The sequence below is a fragment of the Bemisia tabaci genome, chromosome 8 (assembly GCF_918797505.1).
Source record: "Bemisia tabaci chromosome 8, PGI_BMITA_v3".
In the NCBI taxonomy this organism is placed as follows: domain Eukaryota; kingdom Metazoa; phylum Arthropoda; class Insecta; order Hemiptera; family Aleyrodidae; genus Bemisia; species Bemisia tabaci.
The window spans coordinates 324,352-350,566 of NC_092800.1; the positions used below are offsets into that span (position 1 = coordinate 324,352).

General features: G+C 39.6%; 1 protein-coding gene across 9 annotated transcripts in view; it reads left to right on the forward strand.

Annotated features, from left to right (window-relative positions):
- The window catches only part of LOC109039286 (cytochrome P450 6k1), a 350,075-nt gene that overhangs the window by 313,584 nt on the left and 10,276 nt on the right, over window positions 1-26,215 (forward strand). For 6 of the 9 annotated variants that reach the window (XM_072303252.1, XM_072303249.1, XM_072303245.1 and 3 more), the window contains exons 2-5: window positions 21,411-21,766; window positions 22,774-23,106; window positions 24,270-24,505; window positions 25,317-25,544. In XM_072303252.1, the coding sequence (XP_072159353.1) occupies window positions 21,426-21,766; window positions 22,774-23,106; window positions 24,270-24,505; window positions 25,317-25,544 (1,138 nt within the window). In that variant the 5' untranslated portion in view covers window positions 21,411-21,425. Of the gene's footprint in view, window positions 1-16,955; window positions 17,273-20,799; window positions 21,019-21,410; window positions 21,767-22,773; window positions 23,107-24,269; window positions 24,506-25,316; window positions 25,545-26,215 lie in introns of those variants that run through there. The other 3 variants (XM_019054695.2, XM_072303246.1, XM_072303247.1) reach the window with 3 other exon arrangements.

Sequence of the window (26,215 nt, forward strand, 5' to 3'; positions counted from 1 at the left end):
AGTCGCGAACACGTAACACCAGAGCAGACCGTCCCAATCCAAAGTTGTCAAACATATGAATTAAAAAACCGAAATTCTAGGGAATTGAAAGTTTTCTCCGGCAGTTATCGCACTAAAAAAACAAGCGGGAAAGTTCTAATACTGTCGTATTAGAAAAGCGCTCAGGTGTTAGTAAATGTATTTAGTGAAGAAAGGAAGTATAAACTCCGTCGACTTGGCTGGGAAATGGAAATAAAACATCAGCTGATAGCAAACAAAGGTTACCAAGGAAACCGTAAACGCGTTTTTTCGTTTCCCGAAAATGATAGCCACCGTTGAGCTCATCAGGCGCGTTTTTTTTAGGCTTCTTTTATTTTCAACGATCAATTTCGATAAGAATTACTCTACCGCTAAGGAAATTTCTTATAGACAAACGATCGTAACTACCCGCGCATTACGTTAAAAGCATAAAATACGGTTATCACAGCTTTATTTATTTTAAAACTGGACCCCCCCCCCCCACAAAAAACCTACACATCGATGAGCTGGTGCGCCGTTTAAACGAATTAGCACTAGTATACTAGTATTCTAGAGGCAAATCGAAATCAAAAAGCGCTGCCTATCGGCTGAGCGCTTAATAATAATGATTGAAAACTTATACACGCTCATTGAAGATTTGCGAGAGCTGGACGCGTTTTGCGTAGCCTGCTCAGCATTTTTAGCCTATCACATTCAAGAAAGACAAGTAGCAAATTATGACAAATATATCGCTTGAATCGAAAAATGCGCAACGTTTTTACGTTGCCAATGTCCATTGACATTTTATTTTTATCAACGATTATTTTTGAAAGTAACTCTTACCAGGGCCGGATTAAGGGGGTGGCCATACGGGCCGCGGCCAATGGCGGCAAATTTTGCAATTTTTTTAAAATGTAGGTAGAAAAAAAATCGGATTCAGAAAAAAAATTACAAACGAGAAAAGGAGACAAAATCTCTCATTATCTGAGAGAATAGTAATTTCTAATTTTGTCGTCTTTTGGTGATACAAGAGTCAGCACCTTTAATTACTCGAGTTCAAAGAGAAACCAAACACACAATTTGGTCTGGAACGGCGTGACTTAGGGAGAAATGATGAAGAGGACTTGAGATGAAAAGGAGAAGCCCTCGGCGCGGCAATCGGCATATAACACATATTAGCGCCTATAAGACTGCACGAATACTTCACGCATTGCGCCAAACACAGTGCGGTCAGCGTGAAACGCATATCGCCTTCAGGACTGCGTGAATACTTCACGCATTGCGCCAAACACGGTGCGGTCGGCGCGGCGCGGCGGCGGAAGTTAAAATCATTGAACCATATTTTGTGTTTGTTCTTTCATAATTGTTTCGTTCATTTCTTATGAGTGGAAGTTCTTGTCCATTAGAGATAGGTTTACGAAACTTGACTTTCGCGCAAAGTTCCGTGACCTTTTGCTAGTAGTGTTGACAGGATTTTCCCAAAAAAATGTGTTCAACACGAGTAAACGCGTCTTATGCACCCCTCCCCCTCCGGCATGTTCATTTGATGGTTTTTTATGTGTTTCAAAACGAATGAGAAGGCGGCAAAATACAGGCGGCCCATGGGCAGCGAGTAGGAAAATCCGGCCCTGACTCTTACACTAGATATTAATGTTTTTAAATACTCAAACTCAAACTTCCAGCACAAAAAAAAATTCAAAATCTACTTGAGTTAAATCGCACCCTGATTGGTACCGTAACAGTCTCTGCGAAATAAAAACGTGGCTACCTCAATCTTGCCGCTCCGGCTCAGCTATTGCACGTTTTACGTTAACAACGAGGGTAGGGAAGGAAATTTTCTATGACCAGTGCTAAATAAAATTTTAATACTAGAAAATAATTCCAGTAATTTTCATGAAAAGGATCGTGTATTACGTAAAATGTTCAAGAGAAAACATATATTAGAATGCTTTTTGTACCTTGTCTGGTGGTTCAGTTTTGCGCCTCTCTTCAATGTGACGAGCTCATTTTTAAATGTAAATTTTTTGAATCAAAGATCTCAATTTGAACGTAACTGTAGACGCCATGGAAACGCAGCTGGAGGTAGGAAAAGGAACTAATTAAAATCAGCGCGCAGGATTTGAATATGAAATTTTTAATTGGTTAGAGTGAACATCCATCTTCCATTTCAATCTCACAGCTACCTCGCGTGCAAATACCACTTTACAACTAAAATGTGTCCGAAATTAGAGAAAAAGCTTACTCTTCTTATGTTAGATCCATGATGAAGGATAAGTTGGAATGCTCCGCAAACAGGCAACACCCCCGATTGTGCGTAAAAACCGCCAAGTTTTATTTAGTACTTATCCGTGGCTGGATCTGAGTTGTTAAAACTTGCCCGGCATTATCCACAATTTAGGAACGGATGTTTTGTCGTCACATTTAACTGATTTTGCAGACCTGCGTTGCAAGTTTGCACAGCCCACCTAACGCTCAAATCTTCGTTCGCCGCATAAAAGAAATTAACTTCATTTTAACTTTGCAAAGTTTCGCTCCGGAAATTTTATCTTTACTCGTAAACTATTGGACACTGTTTAATGAATATTTCAATGATTTTTCTCCTCTTCACGTGCAAAAGTCACTTAAACTTTGGACAATCATTTCGTAATTGTTTTATCGTATAAATAAAAAAAGAAAATGTGCACGTGGATTTTGGAACTTCGGAGTAGAATTACGTATCTTTGTAAAATTGATACAAAAAAAAAATAATACGATACATACATATGTGGAGCACCCCACTTACTACTGCCTCGCGCATAACTGAGGGGTCCCAGGGGCTCCCCCCCCCAAATAGTAATTTATGTTGCCACTTAATACTAGCGGACTCCCGTAGAAGATCTGATACTGATGATTTTTCTAGGGCTCAAAACAAACGATTTTCACTTCAACTTTTTGCCCCTAATGGCTCGGAATTTCTCAGAATAATTCCCCTGGGTGGCCATCATACGAGAACGTAATATGTTTAAAAGAAGAACGTCTCTGTCTTTAAATGAGCCGGAGAGATACATTAAAACCATAAGAAAAAGGTATTCGTAGTCGTTCGGGAAAGAGTCTAAATATACTACATTTTCAAATATCCTAAGAGGGGTCCCATTTGGTTTACATTGTGATCATGAGAGGTTAAAGAAGATCCTTGACACAGCATCAGAATAATAAGGTTACTTTTTCCAGCCCTCAAGTAAAATTCAGCGATAACTTTGGAAATGGATCCTTACAAAACAAGGAAAAAGAAGAGGAAAAAAATCTATGCTTCTGAAAAAACTTTAAATTAGTTCCTCAAATTTCAGAAATAAGAGACACCTCAACGCGTTTAAGACGAGGCGACGACAGAGTGAACGATTCGTGTTTCACGGATGTGCATGTGACATTGGCAATATTGAAGGCGAAATGGCGTGTGGCGTGAACCTGCAATCTCCGCTACAAGATGCAAGAGAGATTTCGCTTGGATTCGGGAGAAAAGGGAAAAAATGAGGCCATATTACGTATTTCCTACCTTCGGCTGCGTTGCTTACGTAACTCTCGAAGCTTCATTACAAACAATACGAACGGAACCGACACAAAAGAGTAAGGGAAAGGACGGTCGTTGGTGACGGTGCAGAGATACGACTATTCGGGCTTGATGGATATCTGTGTTGTATCTGCAAAATTGAAGGCACAACGGCGTGAGGCGTGAACTCGCAATTCTCGGTTCTTCGCGTTAGGAGTTAGGGCTACCTGAGGTTACCATCAGTGGCGTGGCGTTGCAATATATCGATTGACCTACCATTAAAACCTATGAAAAAGGATCGATAGACAGGGTGTTCGCAGCGAACACCTTGATAATCGATTGTTTACCACTGCTTCAAATGGAGAGATATCAAGAATCGATCATTCATGCCTCACCATTGGTTACCATTTCAGGTAGATTAGGACAGGATAGGATACAAGCTCGACGTTTTGAGAGCAATATGGAGGAAGGCGACGAACGAATCAAAATCAGACTCTACAATTCAGCCATCGTTTGAGGAATGGGGAGAGGAAGAGGATGAAATCCCAAGACTCTCGGAGCAATTACACGACATAATGATGGAAAACATAAACAAAGGCTTGTAAAAACAAAGCGGAAGGTACGAGAAACGTTTTAGATTTCTTTTCTCTCCTTCGGATCTTTTTTGTCCCAATCCATTTTTCAAGCGCGCTATTTACAAAGACAGGGTCCTTTTCTTCGGATATTCCTCCGGCACTTAAAGCGGAAATTTAACGCTTATCTTTCACAAGATTCCGAGGATATTAACCGGCACGCGACTTGGTCTCCCTTCACTTACTCTTGGTCCTGGATCTCATTTTGATGGCAATGGACCACTAGATAAGGTACGAATTTCAGCATTCTGATACATGTTTCTTAACCAAAATTTTACGTAAAACACGATGCACACAACGAAAATTACCGAAATTAACTCCTTACGAAGATATTTAATGATTCTTGATGCGTGCATTCAAACCATCATCACCGCTCATGAAAACTCAATTCTCTACGTGATTCACATCGCGCGCTAAACGTTATCATAACAGTCTCTGCGATATAAAAATCTGGCAACCTCAATCTTTACGCATTGGCTCAGTTATAGCAAATTGCTAATAGTTTGAACAACACATGGTGGGAATTGGCACAGGAAAGCTGAAAAACCAAGCGGGGACGCTACTTCAATATTAAACTTCCATCGCCTTGCTAAGGCGCAGGGATACAACTATTTGAACTCTTCGGAACGCGTGAGGTATCACGCCTCAATTGAAGGCGTTTTCGAATCTTCTGTATTTAAATGACGAGATTTTCCAAATTGTTTTGCATTATATTGTAGATTTGAGTTCCTTTTATTATTTAGTTGAATTACTCAAGCTCCTCAATTTTTAATTATTCTGCAAAAACTATCCATTTGCGAAATACAACCCGGGCTTTAACGCCCTTAATTTACGTTCGTTTTTTGCATTTTATTGTAGATTTCAGTTCCTTTTGTTATTTAGTGAAATTATTCCTGCTTCTTAATTTTTAATTATTCTGCGAAAATTATCTTTTTGCGAAATACAATCCTGGCTTTAATGCCCTTAAACTACGGCCTTGACGGTTGAAACTACAGTAGCGGCACAGGAAAACCGAAAAACAACGCGAGGTCGCTACTTCAATATTAAACTTCCATCGCCTTGCTAAGGCGCAGGGATACAGCTATTTGAACTCTCCGGAACGCGTGAGGTATCACGCTTCAATTGATGGCGTTTGCGAATCTTCTGTATTTACATGACGAGATTTTCCGAATTGCTTTGCATTATACTGTAGATTTGAGTTCCGTTTATTATTTAGTGTAAATTTCTCCTGCTTCTTAATTTTTAATTATTCTGCAAAAATTATCTGTTTGCAAAATACAATCCTGGCTTTAGCGGCCTCAAACTACGGCCTTAAGGTCAAAACTGCATAGTAACGGCACACAGGGGCGGATTGGTAGTCGAAAAGTTAGGAGGAGACCTAAATGTAAGGGCCCCTCCTGTCGTTCGGGGGCTCCCCTAAGAAGGTCCGGGGGCCCTCCCCCGGTAAATTTTTAAAATTTCATTTTTTTTAAACATGTAGGCATTATTGGAGTTGGATTCTACTGTACTTGAACTTCAAAATAACCCATTCTCAGGATTCATCGGGGGTCCCTTCATCACAAATGCTGTTGGTGACCTTCCATGTCTCTTAGAGACAAATTTTCAAGGAATTCGGGGCCTTTTAGTGATTAAAAAGGATAAGAAAATCACAACATTACGGGAAAAAAACGATGACTCGAAAAAAATTCGCCGCGGGGGCCCCTTCGGGACCTCCGCGGCAAATTGTTAGGGGGAGATCGCCTCCCCGCCCCCATGGCCAGTCCGCCCCTGGTGGGAAATGAACATTGCTCGATTGAGAAGCTTGCTGAAACCGCTGTAGCGGGCGATTTGACTCACGTAGAGCTTTGAGTTTCTTGTGAGCGGGCAGTTCAAATTCCTCGTAACCAATGTGAAATAAAAACGTTAATATCTTCGTTAGGAGTTGATTTCAGTAATTTTCGTTGTGTGAATCGTAGCCTACGTGAAATTCTGGTTAAGAAACATGTATCAGATCGTTTAAATTCGTACCTTGTCTAGTGTTCCATTCCATTGAATGTTACCATTCGTGACCATCCACGAGGAAACTGACCTTAATGCGCCGAATACCAAGGAGTCTTTAAAATGACAATTAGGTCCTCTATTTTACTCATTCCTGGAAACGCATTACATTTAGCGATAAGGCTACACTATTTTCGGCTCATCCGCAAAAGCCATCTGCATAGGGAACATTCGAGTGATAGAAGAGGAGTAAGAACAGACAGAAGAAGAAAGGAGAAAGAATAGGAAATAAGAGGTTAAAGCAGAGGAGAAAATAGGAAAGGAAAAGACGGATTTGAAAATAATGAAGAGGAGATAGATGAAATAAGAGAGACAAAGAAAAAGGAAAATAAGGCAAAAAAGAGAAATGAGTGGGTCCATGAGGGCCGCTTTTGGGCCCACTTTGAATACCCTTAACTCTACGACTTTTTGCTCATTGAGGGTCTGTATTTTATAGAATGCATCATGTTTCGGTAATTTTTGGTCTATTTTCGGGTCTAACGCTGGCCTAACCATAGATCTGGCGGCCAATTTTGGCGAAAATTGCTAGTTTTGCGGGTTTGCGGTCGAATGCCGAAAAATCTCTCGCCGAAATTGACCTTCAGGCTTGTTAGGAATGTTTCCCTTTCACTTTTGGTTTATCTCAATCTGTGGAAAACTTGAATGAATAAGATTTTTTTATTTTATCTACTTTAATGAAGTTAATCCCGTTAATTTTATTATATTAAACAAGACCATAAATGACCAAATCATGTTGTATCATGTAAAATGCAACCTGCACTAAGCAAAAAATCGTACATGCAGTTGAGGACACAGGTCCATTGGAGGAAAACAGATTCCCTAGTCATTCCCTGATTTTCCCTAGAATCTTTCACTCCTTGATGAGTCCCGGTTTTTCCGGGCTTTAAAAAAGAACATTCCTCACGCATAGATTTTAACTACTTTACCTCAAAGTTGAAAAACAGTCAATACTACTAGGACTTTGGAAATGTGTCTACAAGTTATCTCGTTGTCATTCCCTCTTGTCATGCCGAGCGTAAAACTCAACTGGGCAAGGATCTCACGGCTCCCAGGTGTGTGCTGTGTGTCGACTGGAAACCCCGGCTTTGTTGCGAGCACACGGGAGTGTTTGTTGCGGCGAGCCGCCTGGTTTGATTGCCGAGCTAAGAAAGCTGTTTACTCTCCGAGAGCAAGTTTACTTATTTCAAACAATATTTGCGCCATCGACTACCTCGGCTTTTCAGAGTACGGACAGAGCTACATCCGTCTTCCTCGAGTATACTTGTCAGTATATCTTTAAACCCTCAAAAACATTTTCTGGCAAAAAATCCGGTCGAGGAAATTGACGTGTTACATCTTATTAACCAAAAAAATTCCCTTTCACCCCTCCAAGAAGGTTGATAAAACTAAGTAAGTAACTATGAGATGGCAAAAAGCTCTCTTAAATTCTCAGGGTCCATCAAGGCCACATATGTCCAAAAACTTACTCTATATGGTTTAAAAAAAAGAAACAAAAAATAATCCCTTAACAATAAGAAAATTTAAAAAAAAAAAAAAAAACCGATTTTGTGGTTCACAGATATGTACATAAATCCTTCGAATGAACTTGAAATCACAAAATCGGTCGAGAAAATTTAAATGAATTTTCTCCTTCAATTATGAGTTCCGCAACAAGCACGACTCGCTTGAAGCTTTCCATACACGAGCCGCAAGAAACTAATTTCTTCTTTCTTACCTACTGATTGTGAGGAGAGCGGGAGCATTTACTTTTTCCTTCATTTATACAGGATGCAACAAGCATGACTCTTGCGTTTGCAGAAACCCTTTCATTAAGGAGATCGCGAGAGCCTTTACCGCGTTCATTTCCAAAAGGGATTACTCCAGAATTTCATGCATTTTAATAATTTAAACGATTCATCTGTTCTTCTCTTCTCTCCTTCTGTCCATTGACAGAGATACACAATTTTTCCGACTCACTGACGCGACCGGCTCGATGCTCTCAGTGAAACGATGCCTTTTTATCCCTGACGCCAGCTTCAGTTTTACCAGTGGACCCATTTTACCACATAGGTACATTTCAGACTCTTTCGATTAACTTCGCTGCATCTAAATCATGGTTGCTTTTACTGTAAGCTTACCATATGATTTGGATGGTGAGGAGGCTAAAAGTTTTCGTTTACTTTTCCATTTTTTCATTTTCACGAAATGGGTCCCATTTGACAAGAAGAGTTACTTAAAGAAATTGAATTAAGTTTCGATATAAGAAAACTCACACCCATGCTGTGATGTAAGTGTTATTCTGATTTTTTTTTTTTTTTTTTTTTTTTTTTTTTTTTATACCTTAGAGGTAATCCACACTTGTTTACGCATCGAGCCGGTCGCGTCAGTGAGTCGGAAAAATTGTGTATCTCTGTCAATGGACAGAAGGAGAGAAGAGAAGAACAGATGAATCGTTTAAATTATTAAAATGCATGAAATTCTGGAGTAATCCCTTTTGGAAATGAACGCGGTAAAGGCTCTCGCGATCTCCTTAATGAAAGGGTTTCTGCAAACGCAAGAGTCATGCTTGTTGCATCCTGGATAAATGAAGGAAAAAGTAAATGCTCCCGCTCTCCTCACAATCAGTAGGTAAGAAAGAAGAAATTAGTTTCTTGCGGCTCGTGTATGGAAAGCTTCAAGCGAGTCGTGCTTGTTGCGGAACTCATAATTGAAGGAGAAAATTCATTTAAATTTTCTCGACCGATTTTGTGATTTCAAGTTCATTCGAAGGATTTATGTACATATCTGTGAACCACATAATCGGTTTTTGTTTTTGTTTTTTTTTTTTGTAAATTTTCTTATTGTTAAGGGATTATTTTTTGTTTCTTTTTTTTAAACCATATAGAGTAAGTTTTTGGACATATGTGGCCTTGATGGACCCTGAGAATTTAAGAGAGCTTTTTGCCATCTCATAGTTACTTACTTAGTTTTATCAACCTTCTTGGAGGGGTGAAAGGGAATTTTTTTGGTTAATAAGATGTAACACGTCAATTTCCTCGACCGGATTTTTTGCCAGAAAATGTTTTTGAGGGTTTTTGTAGTTTATATCAGCTCGTTTTTGAATGGAGAAAGGTGTGGCCATAAAATATTAAGTAGGTACTATTGGCTATTTGAAAATCCTGAATGAATGGAAAGTAAACAACATCTGCTAAAGCACTAACACATTCAGCGGAAATTTTAATAGCACCCACTGACTTTGTGATCAGTCTGGAAATAGGTAGTTGAAAGTAGTGGGGCTACCTAAGGTAGTCAAATGTATCAGTACCTATTGGAAAGGCTCACAGGAAAAGGGTGACAGGGGAGGGGGAGGGGTTAAATAGCTATCGAGTTGTCATTTACCTGCGTGAGAAAATTAATGGAAAAAGAGTATAACTTATTGTCATAGGCATTACACTGTAAGCTTATTCCAAGTGATAAAATAATTTTGCTCATTTGTTTCAACTACGCACATCATCCCTCTTAAGCGCACCTATGTTTGTATTAATGCTAGCAGCAAGTTTTTCGATACTGAATTTGATCACTCAGCAACCTATCAGATGATAATGGAAATTCATGAGAGCGTTGCCTTATAAATCATAGGTACTCTGTATGGAATGATGAATTATTCATGAAACAACCAGTGAATGAAGTACCTAGTAGAGCACACATTTTACCAAAATGAGTCTATTTGGTGTGGCATGACTTTAAACCAGCTAGGTATTTTCATGACTTTTGGGATTATTATTCTTTAGAGCATCCAAACATCCAAACTTTGTTCCTACAGACTCTAGGTACACCATACTCTAAGGAGCATTGTAAAAGAAAAATTGTCGATGATTGCAATGAAATGAGAAATATTTTCATTTCCCCTGAATACTTAATTTCTCATTGAAAATTTGGCAACAGGCATACTTATCGCATAAAATGATCTTCCTAACTTGAGGGTGCCAGCAGCCTGATTGTTGAAAGTTTGTGTTTGAAAGGTAGACACAGATGACATTGGTTAAAAGGTGGAGCGTTATTGATCAAATATGTCTTATCGCTGCTTTATCGCGCCTTTGTCTGGTGGAATGGACAACATACTGTCAGAAACTTAAGAGATGCCTTTAGCTTGTCTAGGGTTCCACCCATCAGAGGCACAACAAAACAGCGACAAGACATAGCGCCGACCAATCACGTACCGCCTTTTGACCTATGTCATCTATGTCTACCCGAGAAACACACAATTTCGACAATCAGGCTGCAGGTTCTGACAATGAATACCTATTAAGAGAATTTCTCACTGACCTTATTAAGTATCAGCCATTGCAAAAAAATACCTGCGCATGCAATGAAATAGCTTGTCTTTCTCTTGGATTAATTTCGAATAATATCGCTTCACCATAAAATTTGTCAAATCATATACTTGCCCACCTAGTGCCTTAAGTTATTTTAAAAAATGCAATAGCCACGAAGAAAGTATTTGGTCGTAATACAGGCATTTTAAGGATAAAATATTGCAAAATTTACCTCTTAGTTTCCTTGAGTTTTTAAGGTTCACTGACAGACATCAACCGAAACGGCAATCCCTTGATAAGAGCATTTAGTTAATATATGGAAGGTGATATGCGAGCTTTCCATTTCTTCTCATAAATGATACCAATTGATCTAATCACATTCAGCCTTGGACGATTAGCGGTGCAGAAACTAGGTAGGTCAATACTGAACTCCGAACACCTGATATTTTACGTGCACTGTTTCACTGGAGTAATTACATGCTGGGAGCTGAGCTTAGAAAGCACTCGCTAGGTCAAAATGGAATAATACTTCCGTATCACATCTAGCAATAAGTATAAATAGCAATAAGTGGGTGCAAACATAACCTTATGACTTGATGTAAACAAACACTCAATACGTGAATGACACAGAGGCTCCCTCTAGCAAACTGGTCCTCATTTAAAACAGAGAACTGAGATTAAATATCCATTAACAGGGTGGAGATTATCCCCTCACATAAGCAGCAAGAAAGAGGGGCGGCGATTTAAACAAAGCTTTCCATTCCGATTTAGGTGGGTATATCCTCTCACTTACTGGAGCTGATGCGATCAGGCAAGGCTCATAGACAAAGTAAGGATCATGAAGACATACTTCTGGCTGGATAAAAAGATAATTGTTAATATAAAATGGATCTTAATGAAACCCTTATACGCCATCCGGCTAACTTAGCTGCGTCCATAGACACCAAGATCGTTGGAATCCGTGCCACCGTTTGCTCTGAATTCCATTTGAAATCGAATCAATTTTCAGATTAAGGGAGTTGCCTGTGACTAAGAGTGTCGGCCACCCGTTTGTTATCGGGACTTTAGTAGGACGTCATTTTCCTCGACCGGGGGTGGCTACCGCCACTCTTGATTGTATTCAGCCTTGATTGACACAATCGCACTTATTCCAATGGAACTAGGTAGAAACTGGCACCTACGTATGTTACTACTGTAGTCCTCTTAACAGATAAGCAATTTATTCTGTTACGCTTTTGTACGGAGGAAGAATGGACGCACCCATTTCACATGGTAATCGATGCAAGAAAATGAAGCCTTCATTGTGTTTTCATCATCAACTTATGAAATTATGAGAATAATACGAGTACATACCTTTCATTAAAGACCTTGTTACTAAAGTTGGGCAAAATGATGTTTCTAACAACTCCTGACGCAAAATCAAAGAGACTCAGAAGAAACCAATTTGAGCAAATGCTCACAGTCAAAGACCTTTGATTATGTGACATTCAGTTGACCTATGATTGAATTGTTCCGAAAAGGGATGGAATTGTGCCTCACATACTCAGGTACGCAAGCCGCGCGTAACAAGAACGGTAGAAGAGATGGGAGGATTCCAAGATAAATCATGAAGGAAACATGTTCTTAATGTCAATAACATACACTTCAGAGAAGCATAATCACTCCAGAGCACATAGGTTGATGGCAAGATATAGAGCGAATAAATTTCGGTCGAAGTTCAGTGACAGTCGCATGTGAAGGCCGAGGCTCATATTCCAGTAATTTTTAGACTTTAGTAGTGAGAATACATTCTGTGATGTAAATGCTGCTTCCTTTGGAGAGTTTGGCACAATTTCGGTGTAATTTCGTTAACGTAATTTACCTGAATTACATCTATCGCTTAGGTCAGGTACTGACATAAACATGACGACATAACCTCACTTAAAATTTTGTCACATATCGTTCAATAAAATAAAGATATCACTTGAACATTTTAAGAGAAATTAAGGTATATCGGGCTCCAGGAGAACACGTGAGACGTAATAATAAGAGTACGTACAGAGTCCCTTTATAACCCAGAGTCAAAGACATAAAGACGGAGTGCTCGTATCTAAAAGCACGGGGAAAAAGTGAAGCTAGGTTCGGCGCTGCGCATTTGTGTGAGTGTGTAAATGAGCGCGGGAATCCATGGCGGCAAACGGAAATTTGATTTGAACTTGTCCTCTTGATTTTTCCTTATTTCTTCTTCGAAACGTGTTTTAAATGCTTAAAACGATTATATTAAGAAAGTTCGGTCTGCGTCCTAATATATTACACCTAATTTTGCTCGGTAACAGGCAGTAATCTCAGATAAAGTTAGTTTTTCTTCTGCTTATGGTGGTTCTGCAGGTTCAAACAGGCCGTTACAGTTCTAGATCTACGTTACTCCCAAATGAAATCAGTCGGTCGACGACGGACCGAAACTAACCTAAAGTTAATAAAATATGAGTGTGTACCTGAATTTGGGCAAAAATCAACCTAAAATACTTTGTTTCCGCAATTTTATTTATTAGTTCCCGCCCTACATTTGAATTCAAACTTGTCCCGATTTCGCCGCCAATCCTCTAGCCAATAGTAGAGGTGATTGAAAAGAAGCTCTAGAAGCTTCATTTTTTGCTTTTAGTGCTCCGTCTTTATGTCTTTGCCCAGAGTTAAGACAACTCACTTTTGGTTAGGCTGAAAGTGGCCTAAAAAAAAATCCAATTCTGATTGGTTCTCGCTCATGGAGGCCGAAACGAGTGCACCAAGATGGCGGTACCTCGAATGTGAACAAAAGTAATGAAAATATAACTAAATTGTGGTTTATCAAGAGTGAATTGTTATTTTAATCGCACCAAAATGAAAATATATTAAGAAATTATCCACTAATCAATCTAATTTTAAGGCTTTGATCAGTTTTTGTTGATGTTGTTGTTTTTGGATGACAGACATCGGAGGATTCCTTATCCTTGTCCCTCAATATCGTTCGTTTGAGTGCACTCGTTTCGGCCTCCATGGCCAGCCAAGGCCGGCTGCCAGTCAGCTGATAATCGAGTTGTCTTAACTCTGGGTTATAAAGGGACTCTAAATTAGGTAAATCTATTCACAACTAGTTAAAGAGGTTGGTAACGACCGACCAGAAATCACTTGAGATTTTTAAGAAACCAATGAAGTAGTGTATCGGGATAAAAGTGGGCGTAATAATATAAGTGTGTAATATTAGTTAGGATCTAAAATGAATTGAACTTTTAAATTAAATCTGTTCATTATTCACAAATAAATACAGTAGATGGAGGTTGATAACGACGACAGGAATTTCGTTCCCGAAACTCGGACGAACCTGAACAGAATGAACCAATGGCGTTGAACCATTATATTACTGGTTTTTTTCTAAATTCAAAAATTATAGCTAAAATTTTGAAGGATGTAAGCGGATGCTGGATTATCCGTGAGATAAAGCGCTTTTTTATGTGGCAAAATGAAATCCTCATATCTTCACGGAGTGCCCTTTATATAGGCTCCATTACGATCTGCGGCCGGGTAAGCGAGAAATCTGTTGTTAAAGATGGTCATGACGGGCAGTTTAGTCGTATTTTCCGTAATTTCTCTTTTAGAACACCAGGAATGTTAAAAAACTGTAAAAACCCGTGGACACGGTAACATGGCGATTCTTTAGGTACCCACTTAAGGTTTACCGTTATCGCGGAGTTTGAGTGACTTTCTCAGGACCGTGGATTCTTGAAATTCAAATTTCCCGGCAAAGTGAAAAGTAAAATTTTCGTCGTTTTGGGTCATTAAGTGCTTATAACTTTTTGAAAACTCAATGGATCTTAATGAAACCCTTATACGCCATCCGGCTAACTTAGCTGCGTCCATAGACACCAAGATCGTTGGAATCCGTGCCGCCGTTTGCTCTGAATTCCATTGCCTGTGACTAAGAGTGTCGGCCACCCGTTTGTTATCGGGACTATAGTAGGACGTCATTTTCCTCGACCGGGGGTGGCTACCGCCACTCTTGATTAAAATCTCCTTTAAGTATAACGTCCGCGTCCGCCTCGCCATCGAAATCTTCTTTGACGCGAAAAAAGAAAACTCGTGTCGTGTACCCTACCGCCGGGCTAAGGAAGAACGCCGTATGAACATTCGAGAGTTGCCAAATTTTCCTCGATAAAACATGTATTTTTGACGACATTCGTGCATATTTTAGATAACGTTGCGTGCAAAATTTTCTGAAAATTGTGGGGAAAAATATTCACAGTTTTGCCAATAAATTCGGTTTTTATCAAAAGAAACTTGGCAACATCTGAAAGTGCATACCTACGGCGTCCTCCCTTAGCACGGCAGCCTAGTGGCATTGACTCATCAATTTGGACTACGAAAAAACCGTACTTAAACAAATTCTTAAAATGAACGAGTCACTCTGCAAAAAGCGATCATGTTGGAACCATGCTCCGATCATTTTGTTACATCAACATTTACCATGTTGATGAGTGATACATAGTACCATGTTACGTCAACATGTCATCATCATGGTAACATTTGGTCTCATCACAACATTGTTTCGTTTTGGGCACTTTGACTCATTTGGTGCCTTGTTGATAACGTGGTACTATGTTTCACACGCCAGCATGGTCCTTTCTGTCAGGGGTAGGAAACACTTTTGGATCTTTTCGAAGTGAAGTTAATGTGAAATTATCAGAGCAAATAGGTACATGAAAAAACAAGAATATTATTTAATTATTTTTTTTTAATTTTCAACCTCCTAACATCAAAATTTCCAAAATTTAATTTTTAATTTAATTTAACTTAATTTTGTAATAGGCCAGACAGCTTAAATCAAATTTACCGCCAGTCGGGTTCCGTCCACTCTCCGCTCACCAGAGCAGCGCCTCTGGTGGAGGGAGAGTGGACGACGCCTGATTGGCCGTACAGTTAGTTAGCCGAAGACCGTTTCCCGATCTAGAGAACATGTAAGTTCTTCCCAGTTTTCACCCCTTTGGGGTGATTGTTTAGCTTTTACTTTCTTTCTCGGATGTGACGGAGTGCGCGGGGGTGGCCGGCGGGTCACTTCGAAACCCTTAAACCCGTGACTTACTCTTTTCTTATTTCCTTTTACCGTCCTCTCCGGTCGAGCCTCGGAGGCTCGATCCGGATGGCCTCCGAGGCCCGATCGGATTGTGATTCGTGCTGTTCTTTTTGTTGTATGGATCCCCGAGCCATTACAATTTCTCTAATTTTCCGTGACCTTACCTTGCTACCCATTCCATCAAATAAAACAACAGCTTACATTTTAAGTAATTTAGAACTCTAACTTCACATTGAAAAGAAATTAATAGAATTTTCACATTTCACGGTTGAATGTATTATGTATGTAGGGAAGTATCCAGCCAATTTGTAGGCGCTTTAAGAACGTCATTATAATCGCAATGCACGTACTTAAGCTGTTGTTAAATCGGCTTATACTTCTTGTGTATTTTAAAAATATACCTATGCGATGGGATACAAACTAAATAGCTGTTTTTTCATTCTTCAGTGCGTAAGACATCAATAAAATTTTGAAAAAAAACCCTGTGGCAAAACCGTGTTTCTAGCGAAATTTTACGAGAGAAAAATTACTTAAATCAGTGGTGTCAGTAGCCATGTTTGCAGACGAGCCCCTCGTCAATTTTGAAATAAGGGGCGGGGGGGGGGTGACCTTTTTTTGATGGGCAGTTAGAGTATATCCGCCAAAGTGTTACCTATTTTCCCTCTGTGATATTCTCCGTCACCCCCACCCCCTTTCTTCTTTTCTCCCCTCCCCCATTTTTTTACTCCCCAATTCTTCAAATCCCGCATATTTCTTCTCCCCCCCCCCCTCCGTTTTTCTGCAAGAAAAAGTTTCGTTTAATTTTTAAAACACAGTGATATGTTTACTCGTGAAAACTACGCTTTGTGCAGTGGAAAAGGAGACAAAACTGCTGATTATATCCTCAAATTGCCTTTAGAGAACATCAAATTATCAAAATTATGTCAGGGGAAGCCCCCCGGCCCCCCTCACATCCCTTGGAAGGAGTCCACTCAAACTCCCCAGAAACCCGCGGCTGCTCTGAGGGGGAGAGGTGCTAAGTAATGAAATGGGGGGGGGGGAGCTCGTCGAGAACCTGAGGGGGTATGACACCACTGATTTGAATCACAAATTCTTGACACATGCAAGAACTTCATTAGCCGATCGACTATCAAATCAAATCACTATCGCCCCGCACTGGTAGTCGTTGGACAGTGATGACGTAATGTTCCAATACACAGAGCGAGCTTGGCCGCTCCGAGTCTGATCCATGCCGAGATCAGTGGCGAGTCATGAATGATCGATTATCGATATTTTCCCATTCGAAGCTGTCGTAAAGTATCGATCATAAAGGTGTTCGTTGCAAACACACTGATTATCGATCCTTTTCCAAAGGTTTAAGTGGCAGATCAATCGATATACCGCAAACGCGCTGCACGCCGGGGCGGGGGGGCGGTCCGGGTGAATGGCAGGAAGGACCTTGACCACTCATCTCCCCGCAACAAGAGTGAATTATCTCCGTCTCCAAACTATCGCATCCATTGCGTAATAGATGCGGAGTGGTTCGCTCGCATGAAAAATAAAAGTGACTATATCCCATGATCTAATAATAAGATGCGGAATTTGCGTCTTACAATCAGTCCCAGCCGAGGCTTTGTCGCGTTCGTCGGTTTTTGTAACTGAGCTAGTTTTTTTTCCGTTTGTTGAGGTGATTTTTACGCACGCATCAATACATCAATTTGGATGACTATCTACGCGTAGACTGGTTGGTGGGATTCTTCATAGTTTTCTTATTTGAACTAATTACTCTACTGACAATAGTGTCTTACTCGTATTTACTGCCTGTCAACTTTTCCAGCGGGCTGGTTATTGAAATTGATAGACAAAGCGATAGACGAAAGGAATACAAAAGGATCCTGTTGATGGAGGTGGGTGGTTGCAATAAACGAAGGGGATAAGTAATAGACTGACTGACGCGAATCCACGAGAGACGCTTCCGTTCCTCTCGCATCTTTTCCCCCTCACTCTATTACATCTACCCGTTTCAGCTGATAAGATCGCTCTATTTTCCCTTTACATTTTATGTCTATTAATTTCAAAAATCAGCCCACGGGAAGTCTTCGTTGATCAGTTGGATTCCATTTTGCAAAGAGGAACCACAAGAGCATTTCAATGTCGCTTAGATTGTGGAACTTTTTCTAACTTGCAAATATAAACTGATCACCTAAACAAGTTTTATTTTTACTCCCAAGAAATATAAATTCAATACAAAAATTACCTCTGTAAATTTAATTTTTAGTAAGGTTTCAGTAATTTTATCGCAAGGTATGTAAGTCGCACAATCCTAGCAACATTGGAATGCTCTTGGTTCCTTTGTGCAAAATGCAGTCCACTTATTGTGGTATTAAAAACGGTCGGGAAGAGGGGATTGTTCACGTTACGTGCTGATCTAAGCTCATGCTTGCTCTTCGTAATGCAAAGTTTCAATAATTTAAATGAAATTATTTTATTGTTATATTAGATAGTTATTGAGTAATTGAGTATAGACTTTGCATCGACATTTTCCGAAATATTACCACTAAAATTTAAAGAGAATCACGAAAATTTTCAAAGTTTAAAGTGTACATTTTCCCCGAAAACAAACTATCAGAGGAATAGAGAAAAGAGCAGCGGAGATTTCAATGTAACGAACAAGGAACGTGTTTTTCGACTGTCGGCATTCGTTTTACCGATCTGCCTTGCTGAAAGAAAAACGTCGTATGGAAAATATGGCGTTGTCAAAACCTTGTTAGTAGATACGTGATTTTCTCAATATTTTATGCGTAATTTACCACACAATTTTCACGAAATCATTTACAGTGCGATCTATAATTTAACGGAGCCTTTGGAGGAAAAATATCCATGTCGTATATATTGGAAATAAACCTTTGTCAGAGGAAATTTGGCAACGTTCGGATATTATTTTAACGTTCGGTTCGGCGTTTTTCCTTCACATGGCAGCGATGGACTCGCCGCACAATGAATCGAGTCAATAGAGGTTCGACAAAATTTGGAATCTTCAAACGCCTATAACTCCGTTTATACAAATTTTTGAGGTTCCGAAAGTGATTTCATTGGTTTTCTCGTAAAATTTTCATCTGGAGACATCCCTTGAAATTTAAAATGTGACGAAATGAACACAAAAATTCTCAATTTTAGTTAAAATTTCATGTCCGACCTCCCTGATTGACTCGGCCCACTGTGCGCCGCAACGGTATGTTAACGCCTGGATGCAACTATTCGTGTTCAAAGGATGTCCTCGTTGCATACGCTAAGAATTGAAGGCGCTCCGAGCTGTATCGCCTGCGCTCTATTAGCTGTTACTCGTGTAGGCGGCGCTGCCTGCTATTCTGCCGTGCTAAGGAAAAACGCCGTATGAACATTCGAGAGTTGCCGAATTCCCTTCAATTAAATGCTTATTTTTTAGGAAGAATAAGAAAACTTTTCCTTGAAATTTTCAGGAATTTAAGGTGGAATTGCGAACAAAATTATCTGAAAAATTGAAAGGAAAATATTTATGAGTTTACCAGGATATTCGTGTTATATCAAAGGAAACTTGGCAACGCCTGAGGGTACATGCGGCGTTTTTCCTAAGCAATAAGGCAGTATTATTCAGGCAGTCTCGAGTGGCTGACTTTTAATCCTTCGTAAGGAGGGTGACATGGAACAAAATAAACTGATGAATGATTGGAATTTTTTGTGGAATATTTCATGAGGTCTCAAATGATGGTGAAATTTTTGACACTAAAAATAAAATGCGCACTAAAAATACACGACAACACAAGGAAATCCTATTCCTTCCCCCCCCCCCGCCTTTTAATTTTGGATTTGTACCCCTTTTCCTCATATCGACGGTGTAAGTCGGCAATCACATATTACTCGTTTGCGGTGTCCGAAAATCTCCGCATCTATAGTATGAATCTTTTGAAGGAGAACAAATTGGCATCGTTCCCTGAAGTTTTTGCCGAATTTTTTTCGCACAGAGAAGAAAAATCACGGCAGTTTTAAAGAATTCCCGTTGAGTAGTACTCCGTTTAAAAAATAAAGTATGGCAGGAAGTCTGCAACGCGACGTCGCAAACCGAGTTACCGACTTACACCGTCGATATGTGCACCAAGAGTGGTAAAAATTGGTATGAGGAATAAGGATGCTTCAAAACGATGTTAGCAGCTGTATAAGATTATTCAGCTTTGGCTGATGATGGGTACTAAAAAACTATGTTTCATTTTATATCATAATGTTGGGAATTTCCACAGATGTTCCCCTTGAAACTTGATAATTTTAAATTTTATAAATTTTTGCAACCCTGCTTGTACGACCACCAATTGAGCATTGCGAAACAATAGATTAATTCGTCCTATTGAATTAAAAATAAAAATAAAAAATACCTTTTAGAACAATTTGTTTTTGTAATGTTCCGTCCGTAAGAAACTCTCAGACTGGGATATTTTACACTCGGGTCCTGTACAAAAAGCTGCTTTATTTACAATCCTCTCCACTTGGAACACATCAGTTCAAAATCGAGGTGTAAAAATCGGCGCTGGAGTCTATATAGCGCCCAAAAACACCAAGTTATATGGATACGAAGTGGAATTAGCACCGTAAAAGCGTATATGACACCCCGCAAAAAGAGTAGATTTCGCTGCATAAAAGTGTCTCTGCATTCATATCACTCGGGGGTTTGGGGCGCTACATAGATTCCGGCACAGGATTTCACTTCGAAATTTTTAACAGTGCAGACCTGATATTAACTGATAATGAGTCAGTTGCAAACTTGATCAAGTGGAGTAGAAATAACAAGGATTAATTCATATGGGAGAGGGGAATGGCTCAAATTAACGATGAGGGCATTTCCAATGTCTAAAATAGGTAAACTCCCCCGCATGAGAAATAAATCCTGAAACTTGAAGTTCAACAGCAGTGGCGTGGCAGCGTACTTTGGGATATATTGATTGATCTGCCATTTAAACCTATAGAAGAGGGTGTTCACAACAAACGCCTTAATAATCGATTCCTTACCACAGCTTCAAACGGGGAATAACATCGATAATCGATCATTCACGCCTCGCAATTACTGTTCGACAGGCGCAGGCTGTAAGTTTTCTGTAAATATGTTATGTAATACATGATTCAAGTGGACCGACTAATCTGCACGCTCGTATTTTTCACCACTTCTCCTTTATCTCGTCAACGCAGGGTAAAACTTGTCAAAGGTGTGCACTCGAAATGAAACTAATACTGACCTGACTGCTGATCATCGCGTGACGTCCTTAATTATTCTTTGAACCGAGGCGCAGCAGTATCTAAGTGAAACCTGCCTGCGTCGTAATGTGCGCTGCCTGTTGTTTTTTGCGGAGCTGTGGACGAATTTTGGTGCACCGTTTCCTCTGATAGAACCGTACCTCTATCAATCCAGATAAGGAACCAAACAGACGGACGGATAATATAGAATTTGCAGGTGTCCTAAATTTTGTGAGTTTCATCTTGAAAATTATACCTGATGCTAGGAAGACTGAGTACGACGATATCCTTGGTTTTAAAATTGAACAAATATTGGAGAAAATGTGATAAAATTACCTAATTTGCTGAAATACATATGTTTAAATGGAAAATGCCGCCAAATGACGTCATAACGCGGCACATTTTCTCACTTTTAAATCTATTTTTCTCCAATTTCCCATGTCAGAAAAAAAAGTGTGAAAAATGCTGCGAACTCAGCTCATTAGGCACTCTCAGATGAAGCAATAAAATGTTTTTGTGCAAATTCTCCATAGTTTGGAAACATGTCTGCTTAAATTGGCACCTTGGCCGTTAGTCCACTCAGCTAAGACGTTTGGATTTAATTGTGGATATCCTTTTTGCAGATTTAACCGAGAGCAATGGAACTGTTGGAAATAGTTAAGTCAGCCATGGACACTCACTCGGTCCTGCTGATTTTCTTGAGTGTCATGGTTTACCTGCTCTACGTTTACCGGGACAAATTCCACTACTGGAGCAAGCGAGGCGTCCCGTGCCAAAGCCCCGCACAGAGCATCGTGCGCACCTTCCGGCTTGTCCTCCGAATGGACTCCTTCACCGACAACTTCTACGGCGTGTACAAGGCCTTCGATGGACACCCCTACGTGGGCTCTTTGGAACTTACCAAGCCTATTTTGGTCGTCCGCGACCCCGAACTTGCCAGGATCGTCCTAGTCAAGAGCTTCTCCAGCTTCTCTGGCAGGTTTGAAATTCATCCCAGAATATTACCATAATTGCACGTATTTCTGCTCTGCCGCGCTGAGGGAAAACGCCGTGTGAACATTCGAGAGTCGCCTTTTCCTCAATAAAACTTGTATTTTTGACGATATTGACGCACATTTTTTTTAAAGTTTCAGATATTTTAGATTAAATTGCGTACAAAATAGTCTGAAAATTTTGGGGGAAAATATCCTTAATTTTCTCAGTAAATTCGGTTTTATCGAAGAAAACTTGGCAACTCTCGAATGTTCTTACGGCGTTCTTCCTTAGCACGGCACTGCTGAACAAAACGCACTTTTTGATACGATTTTTTCCACTTTCCCCTTGTAACGCATTCGTAACCTCAAATTTTTATTCGTTTTTATTTCTATTTTGTTGAATTACGTGACGATGGCCTGAATCCCCCCCCCCCTCCCATTTTCTAAAAATCGAGAAAACGCTGAGGAAACAGCTTGAAAAAAATGCGGTTTCTTAAGGAAATATTTCGCTGTAATACGACGGGAAGAGATCAACAAAAGTTTGAAAATACGTGATTAGATTTGTTTAATTCATATTTTTACCGGAAAAGTGATTTGGACAATTTGAATAAGTTGACCATTTCAAAACTAATGTTAAAATGAAAAAAAAGAGAAGAATATGCAAAAGAAAAACATTTTTGATTTTAAAATAAGCAGAATGAATATGTGACGAGCCCCTTCAGAGTTACAGTTCCTCCCCCAAAAGTACCTTGAAAATATCATCCTGCTTTGATTGTGAGGTCAAAATGTATTCAGCGTGAAAAAGAACATAAAATGCCAATTTCCATGCATTTTCATTTCACACTGTCATTACGAGTTGTTTGCCAAAACTTCGAACTGTGAGAAGGAGGGAGGATTTTTTAAGAAAAAGTTACATAGACAAAAACAATCCTAATTTTGATGCGAAAAATTAATTCTAAAAATATTCACTTATAACTTTGAGAGACGGTGTATCTCTTATTTTTATTTTCAGATTGAAGTCACCGGACACAACATTGGATCCCCTGTCAAACCACCTTTTCACCTTAAACGGAGAGAAATGGCGGCAAGTACGTCACAAGACGGCGACAGCCTTCAGCACAGCCAAGCTGAAGAACATGTTCCACAGCCTGAAGGACTGCGCCCGGGAGATGGATGCCTACATGGAGAGAGCCATCGGTGATAAAGGAGATGTTGAATTCGATGCGCTCAAGGTTATGTCCAACTACACTCTTGAGGTCATCGGGGCTTGTGCCATGGGCATTAAGTGCGACTCCATCCACGATGAGGAAACCGAGTTTAAGAGGTTCTCCAGGGATTTCTTCAGGTAAGGCCGCCATTTCATGGCATTTTATCGCCCAATAAGCGCCATCTTTGGAAAAAAAAGTCGCTTGACTTTAGAGTCCAGACTCTCGAAAACAATGACAAGAAAAAATACTCTTGATTCAATCGGATTTTTGCTTGAATCAAAAAGAAATCCGCTTGAGTTCAGAGGCTTGGCTCTCGATTTACGCAAAAGTCCGATTAAATCAGATGTATTTTTTCTTGTCAATGTTTTTTAGAGTCTGGACTCTAGATCCAAGCTACTTTTTTTCCAGTGACAAGTGACCATCCACCTCAGACCTTGGGCTCAAAAAACCCAAAAAGAAAGAAATGGAGTAAAAAAAGCGTTTCAAAGAGTAAAATTAAAATCAGAACTATGACCATTTTGAGTCTCCTGAGTCTTGAGTCCATTTTGAGCAGCCTGATAGTTGAAATTCTTGTTTGTCGGGACGACATAGATGACATTATAGGTTAAAAGGCGGAGTGAGATTGGTCGGCTATGTCTTATCGCTGCTTTGTCGTGCCTATGTCGGGTTGAACTCACGACAAGCTAACGGCACCTCTTAAGTTGCAGACAATATGTTGTCCATTCCACCTGACAAAGGCACGACAAAGCAGCGATAAGACATAGCCGACCAATCTCACTCCGCCTTTTAACCTATGTCATCTATATCATCCCGACAAACAAAAAATTTCAACAATCAGGCTGCTGATCAGAAAACCTGGAAATATTTTTCGAATAAAAAATTGTTCAAGTTTTGTAGTTTTGGGGATGAGATTAATTTTAATCCGCTATTTTAGGGGCTTTTATATGCACCGAAAAAAAGAGGCTCTTGAATCCTGAGTCCAACTCTTGAAAAATTTAACAAGAAATAATACTCTCGATGCAATCGGATTTTTGCTTGAATCGAAAGGAGGTCCGCTTAAATTAAGAGGTTTGGCTTTCGATTCATGCAAAAATCCGATGGAATCAAGAGTATTTTTCTTGAAATTTTTTTATGAGTCTGGCCTCGGGATCCAAGATACTTTTTTATCCAGTATGGATTGTATTGCATTTCGCAATGGATAGACTTTCATGCACCTGGACAATGGGCATATCCGTTTTACTTTTAGTATGATTGAATGATCTCTCTTCTTTACTTTTAAAAATCCATTTTCTCATCTCAGATTTGATGCGAGGCGAATGATCTTCACTCTTTTGGATTTACTGCACCCGAAACTTCCTGTTCTTCTTAAATGGAAAGCTGTGCGACCCGAAGTTGAGAACTTTTTCAGGGAGGCCATTAAAGAGGCAGCTTCACTTAAAGAAAGCGAAGCAGCTGCCCGCACGGATTTTCTCCAAATTCTCATCGACTTCCAAAAATCTGAAAAGGCATCCAAGACTGACGCAGGAAATGATACCGGTGAGATGATCACCATCTTATCATAAAAACAGGTCGTCAACTCCAAAATCGCGTATCGTAATTGCAGTGTTTCAAAATCTTTGCTTCTATTTTGCTTTTTAGAAGTCAACCGAAGCATCGTAATGACTTGACTTTTCTCACGATAATCTTCAAACCGAGAGGGAAAATTACCATGGCTTACAAATTATTACTTAACAAAGTTTATTGATGTTTCTCCAAGTTGACTATGTAACTGTCCATACATAATTGTCAAGATTTCTAACGAGCGAGAGATTTTTTATGAATTCAAGGGATACAGAGTAAGAAAAAATTCAAAGTATTCTTTTTAGAGGTTTTCCGGATTTCAAGGATCTGTGTAAAAAAAAAATGTGAAAAATGTTCACTCAACGTTAGTGGCGTGGCGTGCTTTGCGTTATATCAATTGTTATGCCATTTAAACCTTCAGTCCCTTAAAGTTTGGGCCAAAAACTCGTTTTTTCTTGGTTGTTATGACAGCTATGAATAAAAATCCAAGAACAGTGACATTTCTTTATTCCTTTACACGTTGAACAAATAATTGACCTGGGAAAAACCTAAATGATAATTGACGCGAATTTTCCGGGAGGGACTGTAACTCTGAGAGAGAGGTTGGAAAATGTTGTACCTGATACAAAAAAAATTATTTTGATCCCAAAATTCGATTCTGAAAATATTCGGACAATTGTATGTTGTGTTTGCCTGCAATCTATCTCTGAGAATGAAACCATGCCGTCTACTTTTCGTAGCTTTCCCAACTGACATGACGCTCATAATGTTGCTTTTTGGCTTCTAGAACTTGTTTTCACGGACAATATCATCGGTGGAGTGATTGGATCATTCTTCTCGGCGGGCTACGAACCTACCGCGGCGGCACTAACTTTCTGTCTATACGAGCTGGCGCGGAATCCTCAGGTTCAAGCCAAACTCCACGAGGAAATTTTAGCTGTGAAAGAAAAATTGGGTGATGACATTGAATACGAAACTTTGAAGGAATTTAAATATGCCAACCAAGTTATTGATGGTGAGTTAAATCATCCCTATAGCCACGACACAATATTTTAAATGTGATATTTTTTAAACCGATCTATGGCCAAACTGCAAAGAGACACCGAGAAATGACGAATTCACAACGAGCGCGCACCACGGTGAGCGTGCAATGCGTCAAGTATTCCTGCAGTCTTGTAGGCGCCAATCGCGCCGCGCTGGTCACACTGTCTTTGGCGCAATGCGTCAAGTATTCCTACAGTCTTCTAGGCGCTTATAAGAGTTTCGCGCCAGCCACACTGTTTTTGGTGCGATAATTCAGACTTGCGGAGTTATCGTTTTCCAACCATGATTTTGAAGATTCTGTACACTTTATATTTTTTCCATCATTTAAAATATTTAAAAAAAATAAAAAAATAAAAATCACATAAAATCCGACCAATGTTCCTCTCTGTATTTACATATTTGTTAATTGTTATAAGTAGAAGTATTGGAAGTGCATTGTTCCTAGATACTATGTGCTTACTTTTGGCGAAAATTATGGCGATCCGCTGAATTTTAGTAAAAAAAACTGCTAACTATTTCTTTTATTTAGGGAAGAAAGTGTAACCACATAATTTAATAGTGTGTACACAATAAATTAAGATTGCAGGACCCTGCGTACACTAAAGGAGCTAAAATATATTCCTGCTTTTACTCATCAACCAC